This window comes from Thalassophryne amazonica, chromosome 7, assembly GCF_902500255.1.
Source record: "Thalassophryne amazonica chromosome 7, fThaAma1.1, whole genome shotgun sequence".
NCBI classification, from domain to species: domain Eukaryota; kingdom Metazoa; phylum Chordata; class Actinopteri; order Batrachoidiformes; family Batrachoididae; genus Thalassophryne; species Thalassophryne amazonica.
In genome coordinates this window covers 88,192,030-88,202,509 of record NC_047109.1, presented here as the reverse complement: position 1 = coordinate 88,202,509, position 10,480 = coordinate 88,192,030, and the positions used below count along the sequence as shown (strand labels likewise).

The 10,480-nt window shown below is 41.1% G+C and overlaps 1 protein-coding gene across 2 annotated transcripts in view; it reads right to left on the bottom strand.

Annotated features, from left to right (window-relative positions):
* Nucleotides 1-4,095: 4,095 nt before the first annotated feature.
* nkd2b (NKD inhibitor of WNT signaling pathway 2b) overlaps nt 4,096-10,480 on the bottom strand; it is a 128,244-nt gene continuing 121,859 nt past the window's right edge. For both annotated transcript variants that reach the window (XM_034174964.1, XM_034174965.1), the window contains exons 8-10: nt 5,751-5,808; nt 5,537-5,661; nt 4,096-5,454 (exon numbers count right to left, since the gene is read on the bottom strand). In XM_034174964.1, the coding sequence (XP_034030855.1) occupies nt 4,832-5,454; nt 5,537-5,661; nt 5,751-5,808 (806 nt within the window). In that variant the 3' untranslated portion in view covers nt 4,096-4,831. The remainder of the gene's footprint in view (nt 5,455-5,536; nt 5,662-5,750; nt 5,809-10,480) is intronic.

Here is a 10,480-nt window from a genome sequence, read left to right as displayed (position 1 = left end):
AATGCTGAAAGGTACATCCAGGTTTTGGAGCAACACATGCTGCCATCCAAGCAACGTCTTTTTCAGGGACGTCCCTGCTAATTTCAGCAAGACAATGCCAAGCCACATTCTGCACGTGTTACAACAGTGTGGCTTCGTAGTAAAAGAGTGCAGGTACTAGACTGGCCTGCCTGCAGTCCAGACCTGTCGCCCATTGAAAATGTGTGGTGCCTTATGAAGCGCAAAATATGACAACGGAGACAGTGGACTGTTGAACAACTGAAGTCGTACATCAAGCAAGAATGGGAAAGAATTCCACCTACAAAGCTTCAACAATTAGTGTCCTCAGTTCCCAAACGCTTATTGAGTGTTGTTAGAAGGAAAGGTCATGTAACACAGTGGTAAACATACCACTGTCCCAGCTTTTTTGAAACATCTTGCAGGCATCCATTTCAAAATGAGCAAATACGAGTATTTGCACAAAAACAATAAAGTTTATCAGTTTGAATATTAAATATCTTGTCTTTGTGGTGTATTCAATTGAATATAGGTTGAAGAGGATTTGTAAATCATTGTATTCTGTTTTTATTTACATTATACACAACGTCCCAACTTCACTGGAATTGGGGTTGTACATAGTACAATATAGTACTGGATAGATGTCCTTGTACAGCTCTTGTGTTTGTTCTCAGAGAGGAAAGCGGTCCACTTATACTATGCTATGCTAACATCATGCGGTCAGTATAACCTTATGTGGTGCATGTTCTCATTTTTGCTGAGGGTCACTAACCACAGCAGATCAACTGTAGCTCCTCAGGTTGATTTGGTGCTGGTTTTGTGCAGGATGCCCTTTCAGACACAACTCTAGATGTGCAGGAAGACTGGAGCACAGGTGGGCCTTGAACCTCAGACCTTCTGGCTGTGAGACAGCAGCGCTCATACATTCTACCTCACAATACAGAATTCAATCCAGCTACAGGGGTTCCCTGATTTGCCCTCACCACGTGCACAAAGAAGAAAGTTCATTTCAAATACATTTCTTACTTTTGCTAAAAAGCCAAGTTGCTCTGAAAGAAAATAAAATGTCTACTTGTCGCCACCTAGTGGACAACTGATTCACCAGAAGCGACTCTTCTCATGTACAACCTTTGTTATTGGTCATTTTAAGCTACATTTAACTTCAACATCGCCTGCTCCTAATTTCCAACATAAATGTGGCGATTATCACCTGCAACAATCCAGACATGTCCAGCAGGTGGCAGTGTTTAGCAGGCAGCAGACAGGCCTGACATCTTAAACAAAAAAAAACTTTAATTTTGCATTGATGTGGTACATCAAAGTTAACACTGAATTCATTCATTCTTATTATATGTGCTTTTAATTTAGTAAATTAGAAGATGATAGCATTTTATGGATTTATTTATCTGTTCATTCACTCACTCTTTTTACAAGGTACAGTACACCACACCACACACACACACACACACACACACACACACACACACACACACACACACACACACACACACACACACACCCTTACACTTTTACTTTCCGGAAGCCTCCAAATAAATACAGCTTTAACTGACACACAACAACTGGCCAAGTATGGCATACATCAGGAATTGACTAGATGAGTAACAGGCTAATATTGACTGTAAAAATCCAACCCTTCATCTGCGTCATAACACCTGGGTAACAGATCAAGTAAAGGATTGCCTTTTGGGGTGAAATATGGTGGAGACCTTGTGTGCCTCATGGCCACATGACCAGAGTGTGTCAAGTTTGGTGATCTCAGAGTTGCTTCTCTGCTTTTTGCAGATGATGTGGTTCTGTTGGCTTCATCAGGCGGTGACCTCTGATGTGCACTGAGTAGGCTTAAGGTTGAGTGTGAAGCAACTGGGATGAGAGTCAACACCTCCAAATCTGAGACCATGGTCCTCTGTTGGATTGTCCCCTTTGGGTCAGGAGAGAGTTATTGCCTCAAGTGGAGGAGTTTAAGTATCTCGGGGTCTTGTTCATGAATGGGGGTAAGTCGGAGTGTGAGATCGACAGAGGGATTGGGACGGTGTCTGATGTTTTTCAGACGCTGTCCCGAACACTTGTGATGAAGAAGGACAAGGCTCTTAATTTAGAAGGGCAAGGCTCTTAATTTACCAGATGATTTACACTTTGATCCTCACCTATGGTCATGAACTTTGGGCAATGACTGAAAAAATAAGATCACAGATACAAGTGGCAGAAATGAGATTCCTCTGTCGCTTATCTGGGCTTACACGCCTGGACAGGGTGTGAAGCTCAACTGTTCAGGAGTCGAAAGGAGCCAGTAAGGACGCCCCCCTGGTCACCTCCCTAGGAAGGTCTTCTAGGCACATCCAACTGGGAGGAGGCCCCAGGGAAGACTAGGGATGGGTATCGAGAACCGGTTCCTTTCGGGTATCGTTAAGAAATGATTCGATCCACCGACATCAATAAGCTTTGTGCTTAACGATTCTGTTATCGGTCCTTCAGAGTGGCCGTTGTTTTGGGGGGTGTTTGTCAGGAAAATGATAATTTCTCTACATTGATTACATACCCTGCAGCGACTCCGTAATCAACTTTTCTGCAGCGCGGCTTTGCTTTGAACCTTGAACCAATCGAAGCAGTGGTTCGCAGATTGAAGCAATGCTTCGATCTATTGCTTCGTTTATTCTTTCTTTCTTTCGCTTAATTTTCTCCTGCTAAAACCCTAAAAAGCATACGTCTGTGAGTATTATTTACCTTTTCTATGTTAAACCGACCTGTTATGGTCTTCTGAAACAGTTGATAGATGTATTTTATAACTTAAAAACGGGAGCGACGCTAACGCGTTAGCATGTCTGTGGCATTTTCAATGTTAAAAGTTATTTAGCAGTTGCAGCTGTCATCACGTTCGGGTGCATTTGTTTTCAAATTGTAATATTTCTTAAATTTATTTTTGTTTATATATTAATAATCTAATGATTATTATATACAATTTTAGAGAAAGACAAAATGAACCTGAATAGAAACACAACAGAAAATATAAAAGCAACTAACAATGAACATACATAAATAAATACATACATACAGAAATAAATGTTTCCTGTGAACACCTAGTGACTCTTACTCCTCGAATTCATCCCTGTTTTATTTAAGTTGAATGATGACTTGTTTCGGTCAAACCATATTTTCAGTTTGTTAATTTCTTCAGTGATTTCCTCCAGAACTATCTGCCAAACTAGAAAACTGCTGCATCCTAGTAAGAGCAGAATACTACTGGAATGAATTTGAATAAGGAAAGTTGGGGGTTTTTTTCTCACTAAATGGATGCTGCACTCACTCCAGTTTATTGTCTGGAATAGTCCCAGATTGCATTTCAGAGCTTCTAGAATTGAAACATTTTCATGCAGGTTGTGTTGGGGAGTAATTTTGGATTTCAGCTTTTTTTTTGTTTTTCACCACTTTCATCCCTGAATATGATTTGTGATTCACTTTTGAGCGGATTAAAGTTACTAACTGGGACTCCTGTCTTGTTGCGAGAAAGAAATGAGAATCGTCCTCCGTTCTGTTCACACAGCTCCAAACGCTGCGCGACTCTCTGCCAAGTCAAAAGATAGAGTCCAGTCGGAATTAATAACTTCAAAGCGAAACACCGTTTTGTTTATTTTTATTTATGTCGAGAGATCAAGGATACAGTGACCAATTTCATATTTATTTACTTTAAGACTCAATGAAATACATAGAAAACCTGTAAAGCCTACTTTTAGTACAAAATTCACGAGGTATCGATAAGGGAATCGATAAGGAATCAGATCGATAAGCAGAATTGATAATGGCATCGATATCGATAAAATCTTATCAATACCCATCCCAAGGGAAGACTCAGGACACACTGGAGGGATAATATTTCCCATCTGGCTTGGGAACACCTCAAGATTCCCCAAGAAAAGTTGCAAGTCTTGGCTGAGGACAGGGAAGTGCGGGATGAGCTGCTTGATCTACTGCCATGGCGACCCGGACGCAGATAAGTGGCAGAAAATGACCTATGAAATGAACTGTGGCAGCAGTAGTGCGTTATGATAACTGAAATAAACAAACTAGCAGAAATAATGTGAATGAACTATATAATGTTTATTAAAATATATAAAAGACAAAATACATATATGCATAATTATATCCAAGATGAAATATGCATATACAGTGTAATAATTATACAGTAAAATGTGTTTACATATATAGAATTATACATATAGTGAGATATTTTTGCAATAAAACTGGCAGTGGTGATTTCAGACCCCCCAATAAACCCAAACAAAAAAAACAACTAAGCCCTCAGTCCACAGCAGGCCACCCCGAGGAAATAGCCTCCGTGAAAAGCTTGAGAGCAGCAGCACCGTTACACCTGAGATCCATGATTTGGAAAGGTCAAACAAAAAAACAACATGCCGACTCTGACACGTATAGCTTCAACAAACAGCATCACGAGGGGCGAGATGTTACCACAAAAGGATTCAGATCTGCTCCTTTCTTGTACCTGTGCCTTTCCATTGCTGCTGTCCGAGCAGAACATCGACAAAAACTTCAAAACTGTGTCATATATCTTTTGTTATTACACAGAAACTTCAGAAAAACATCCTTCCAATCCAGCGCGATCCGCCATCACACTACATGATTCCTTAGTACGTCTAATCTCAGGATATATTTGTATAGCTTGCAAGAGAGATTAAAAAAAGATCCTGGTCAGATGCTGTCCCCGCAAGTCACGTGGGGACTGTTGTAGGTCCTTGAGACTGGTGTGGTGGTGGTGGTGGTGGTTGGTCCTGTACTGGGTCAGTCTGTGCTCTGGAGATGGTCATGTCTGATGGTAATGATGGTAGTGGTGGTGGTGGTGGTGTTCGTGGTGATGGTGGTGCTCATGGCGTTGGACCACAGGAACCACAAACCCAGGGCTTCCAGGTGGGCCAGATGCCTGCTCTCGATCCAAGCTTGGTAGTACAGAGGGCAGCGGGGGTTGTTGCTGGAGGTGGGAGGGAGGGGACAGTGGGGTTTTGGATGGGGACACAGCCTCCCTGGATTTGGCTCTCAGGCGTTTGCTGTGGCTGTATTGAAGCGGGTGCTGGTGGTGGCCGGATGTTTGTGCCTGGTGAGGTAAATGGTACACGTCCTGACCGCCATGGTTTGTTGCATTGCCACTCTGCAGAATGGACTGCACTGGGGGGTGGTACCAGTGGCATTTAGTGGATTTGCCACCCGCACTGCCTCCATTATTACCTCCACTTCCTTTATAGGTTCCTTTGGGGGATTTGAGGAACTGTGCGCTCTTGTTTCGGGACTCTGTGGGGTTGCAGCTATCGCTGATGACCTGTGAGCGTCGCTGGTGAACCACTTGAGGTTCTGGCTCCTGGGAGCGGGAGCGGCTTTGGCTGTGGGAACTTCGAACATGAGTCTCCGGAGGAGGGCAGGAGGGAGTAGTTCCTGAAGGACAGGCAAGACACACAGGTCAGCATTTCATGTGCCATCTGTAATTCCACAGCGAAAGACAAGAAGAGACGCTAACCTTCAAATCTGGAGGTGTAGTTCTCTATACCAGCCAGGTCCAGGTAGTGATTCCTCCTCTCTGTGTTCTCATCCACACAGTAATGTTGACCTTCAGTGACTGGTACCTCATTGCTCTGGCCTTTGCTACCAAAAATGAGAAAAACTATCACAATTATTGATGGAAGGAGACGAATGGGAACACTGTTATCGATTCACACAAGGTGTGCATGAACCTGATATAAGAGGAGAGGCGTTTGTCAGCTGAGCGCACGTCCTCCTGGTGACAGCGTTCTGCAAGGGAATGTACAAAAACTGAGAACAGCAAACAGGAGCAAAATCCACAGATCGACGGCTGCTTCATTATATTCAGCAAACCAGCATCGTACAAACACTACTGGCCCAATGTGCAGCTCCAGTGGACCCTTTCAGAAGAAGGTTCTCACTAAAGGTGATAATGAATGTAGGAAAACTACTGCTGTTCCACATTTCCTACCTAAATTTGTTCTGCCATTCATGGGATTTGAACCTAAACCATCCAGCCATGAGGCTGTTTCTCTCATCTTTGAAATGCTTGTTATCTTTGAGCAAATCACAAAATTGGTCAACTTTAGGGTGTGTTGCCCACACATATCAACCCAGATAAAGATGTAAAGAATTTCCCTACCAGTGGCTAAGCTGTAATTCCATTTCCAGACCACTGGGGGGGGTGTTATCCATTTAACCAGAGGAGATGGGTTGTGGGTGCCAAAGCACAGTAAATGTATCCAAAAAACATGAATAAATTGTAGTTTTAAAAGATTGTGGTAACCCCCCCCCCCCCCCAAAAAAAAAACATCAACAACAACTAAAGCTTTTTAATAATTAATTTTCCACCATAGAATTTGGATGGAAATGAATTCTGCATTCATTCATTCTTTGCAGTGAAGTTTCAGATACAGTGTGTAACAAAGGCAGAGGATATACACATGATGTCATCACTGCCTGCATTTATTCATGCAAATGGTAAAATAGAAATGGTAATAGGGCTGAACGATTTTGGAAAATAATCTAATTGCGATTTTTCTCCTCAATATTGCGATTGCGATTTAATATGCGATTATTTTTCCCCTTCTTGTGCATTAAAAAAACCACACACACGCACACACAATAGAATTAATGAATCCGTTCATAATAAACAATTTTTTTTTTAAAGTGCAAACAACACAATGCAACACAACAACAATGCAAACAAACTGACTTTACTTGTTCAACTTTAGTTTTATGTAAGCCTATGTAGACCTACTCTTTTTAAACACTGAACTTTAAACACTGAACCTTATAGATTTATAACAATCTATAAATAAATACAATTACAGGTATAAAACAAATAAAGCTTACTGATCTCAACGTGGTGTTGCCTCGTGAGGTAGCAACTGTAGCAAGGCAGGTTCTGCACAATACCTGACACTGCGCTGCATCTTCATTTTTAAAGCCAAAATAATTTCACACAACTGACATGCTGCCCGTCTTTGGTACCAAACTTTGAGCTGTGTCCACTTCTGTCGAGCCTGAAGCCATTGTACAACAGGTTAGCGCAGTGCTACTGCTAACTACGCGTTGTGGCTGCTTTCTTTGCTCGGCTTGCACTTAAATCTCGTGCGTTACGAGATCACGTTTCAAATCGCGTCCTTTGCAATTAGGAAATCTCGTTCTATGATATCGCGATATTATCGTAAATGCGATTAATCGTTCAGCCCTAAATGGTAAATGGACTGCATTTATATATTGCTTTTCCATCTGCATCAGACGCTCAAAGCACTTTACAATAATGCCTCACATTCACTCCGATGTCAGGGTGCTGCCATACAAAGCGCTCACTACACACCGGGAGCAATAGGGGATTAAAGACCTTGCCCAAGGGCCCTTAGTGATTTTCCAGTCAGGCTGGGATTTGAACCGAGGATCTTTGGTCTCAAGCCCATTGCCTTAACCACTAGACCATCACCTAGTCTAGTAACACACATTCCTTTCATAATATAAAAGGAATGAGCGTTACACCAGGATCAAAGAGAGACAACATACTGTAGTATGTGTGTAGTGATGGCATTACAGTCAGACCGCAATGCAGCATGTCAGAGCATATAGTAATATAAGCAACAGGTTGGCTGTCATCGTGTCCCACATGTGATCATATTTACCATTATCTGAACAATATGCTAACACATGATAATGGAAAACAGGATGTGTGCACGCTATGATCCCTTGAGGGAATTAAACACAAAGATCAGAGACCTGTAGCAACAAAATAAGATCTGAATATATCCTGACCGGGGTAGTTGGGGGGTAGTTGTAAAACAGCTAACTGATCATCTGCAGATGAATGGTCTATTTGAAGAGTTTCAGTCAGGTTTTAGAATTCATCATAGTACAGAAACAGCATTAGTGAAGGTTACAAATGATCTTCTTATGGCCTCAGACAGTGGACTTATCTCTGTGCTTGTCCTGTTAGACCTCAGTGCTGCTTTTGATACTGTTGACCATAAAATTTTATTACAGAGATTAGAGCATGCCATAGGTATTAAATGCACTGCGCTGTGGTGGTTTGAATCATATTTATCTAATAGATTACAATTTGTTCATGTAAATGGGGAGTCTTCTTCACAGACTAAGGTTAATTATGGAGTTCCACAAGGTTCTGTGCTAGGACCAATTTTATTCACTTTATACATGCTTCCTTTAGGCAGTATTATTAGAAAGCATTGCTTAAATTTTCATTGTTACGCAGATGATACCCAGCTTTTTCTATCCATGAAGCCAGAGGACACACACCAATTAGTTAAACTGCAGGAATGTCTTACAGACATAAAGACATGGATGACCTCTAATTTCCTGCTTTTAAATTCAGATAAAACTGAAGTTATTGTGCTTGGCCCCACAAATCTTAGAAACATTGTGTCTAACCAGATCCTTACTCTGGATGGCATTACCCTGACCTCCAGTAATACTGTGAGAAATCTTGGAGTCATTTTTGATCAGGATATGTCCTTCAATGCGCATATTAAGCAAATATGTAGGACTGCTTTTTTGCATTTGCGCAATATCTCTAAAATTAGAAAGGTCTTGTCTCAGAGTGATGCTGAAAAACTAATTCATACATTTATTTCCTCTAGGCTGGACTATTGTAATTCATTATTATCAGGTTGTCCTAAAAGTTCCCTGAAAAGCCTTCAGTTAATTCAAAATGCTGCAGCTAGAGTACTGACGGGGACTAGAAGGAGAGAGCATATTTCACCCATATTGGCCTCTCTTCATTGGCTTCCTGTTAATTCTAGAATAGAATTTAAAATTCTTCTTCTTACTTATAAGGTTTTGAATAATCACATCTCATCTTATCTTAGGGACCTCATAGTACCATATCACTCCAATAGAGTGCTTCACTCTCAGACTGCAGGCTTACTTGTAGTTCCTAGGGTTTTTAAGAGTAGAATGGGAGGCAGAGCCTTCAGCTTTCAGGCTCCTCTCCTGTGGAACCAGCTCCCAATTCGGATCAGGGAGACAGACACCCTCACTACTTTTAAGATTAGGCTTTAAACTTTCCTTTTTGCTAAAACGTATAGTTAGGGCTGGATCAGGTGACCCTGAACCATCCCTTAGTTATGCTGCTATAGACTTAGACTGCTGGGGGGTTCCCATGATGCACTGAGTGTTTCTTTCTCTTTTTGCTCTGTATGCACCACTCTGCATTTAATCATTAGTGATTGATCTCTGCTCTCTTCCACAGCATGTCTTTTTCCTGATTCTCCTCCCTCAGCCCCAACCAGTCCCAGCAGAAGACTGCCCCTCCCTGAGCCTGGTTCTGCTGGAGGTTTCTTCTTGTTAAAAGGGAGTTTTCCCTTCCCACTGTCGCCAAGTGCTTGCTCACAGGGGGTTGTTTTGACCGTTGGGGTTTTTCTGTAATTATTGTATGGCTTTTGCCTTACAATATAAAGCGCCTTGGGGCAACTGTTTGTTGGGATTTGGCGCTATATAAATAAAATTGATTAGATTTGATTTGATTTGACTTGACCGATATTTGGGCTTGTTCCATAATTGGACGGGGACTACGATCATTAAAATTAATATGATTATGAAGTTCTCCAGTTTGCACATCCAACAGCAAAACGTAATGTCTCACAATGTGCATCATGTACAGATTAGCAAACAGAGAGCCATAAATTGTTATCTTCAATAACATGTAATCAGGATTCTGTGCTGTTAAGCATGGGGTTCCTCAAAGATTGTTTCTTGGCCTATTACAGTTTGGCTTGGAGGAAGCACATATTTGTAGCTATGGAATTTATTTTTGTTGCTATGCTGATGATCAGCAGATGTATATACCAGTACTTGCGTGAAAGATGATCAGGATAGCTCTTTTCATTTGCAAAATAAGATCAGACCATCTTTGTCTATGGTGGTAAGGTTTTGATTCATGCTTTTTCATCATCCAGAACTGATTACTGTAATGTTTTTGTTTCCAAGCCTACCACATAAAAGCATTTGAGGTCTTCAGATGATTCAGAGCATGACAGCTTTTTGACTGGAACACAAAAATTTGATGACATTACGCCATCTTCTCTGGCTACCTGTTCATGTGAGGGCTGATTTTAAAGTTTGGTTAATGACTGATTTAAATAATGAATGAGTGCACAGTTGAGCTGGGTGCCAATAATAATTCTCGATAGGTAACTTGTGTCTTATTGTTTTAATTTTGCTCCCATGTATGTACCATTTTTCTTTCCTGTATTTAAATACTATTTTAACAATTTGTGAGTTTTGTCCTTTTATTGCTTTTAATATTATGAAGCAGTTTGTATGATTGTGGAGAAAGCATTCTATAAATATAATTATATACTACTACATCATGGTATTGTTCTTTGCTGTCAGTAGTAGCTCCAAAGTGACATTTTAGACCACATTATTGTGTACCGTCTTGGTTTTAGGGATT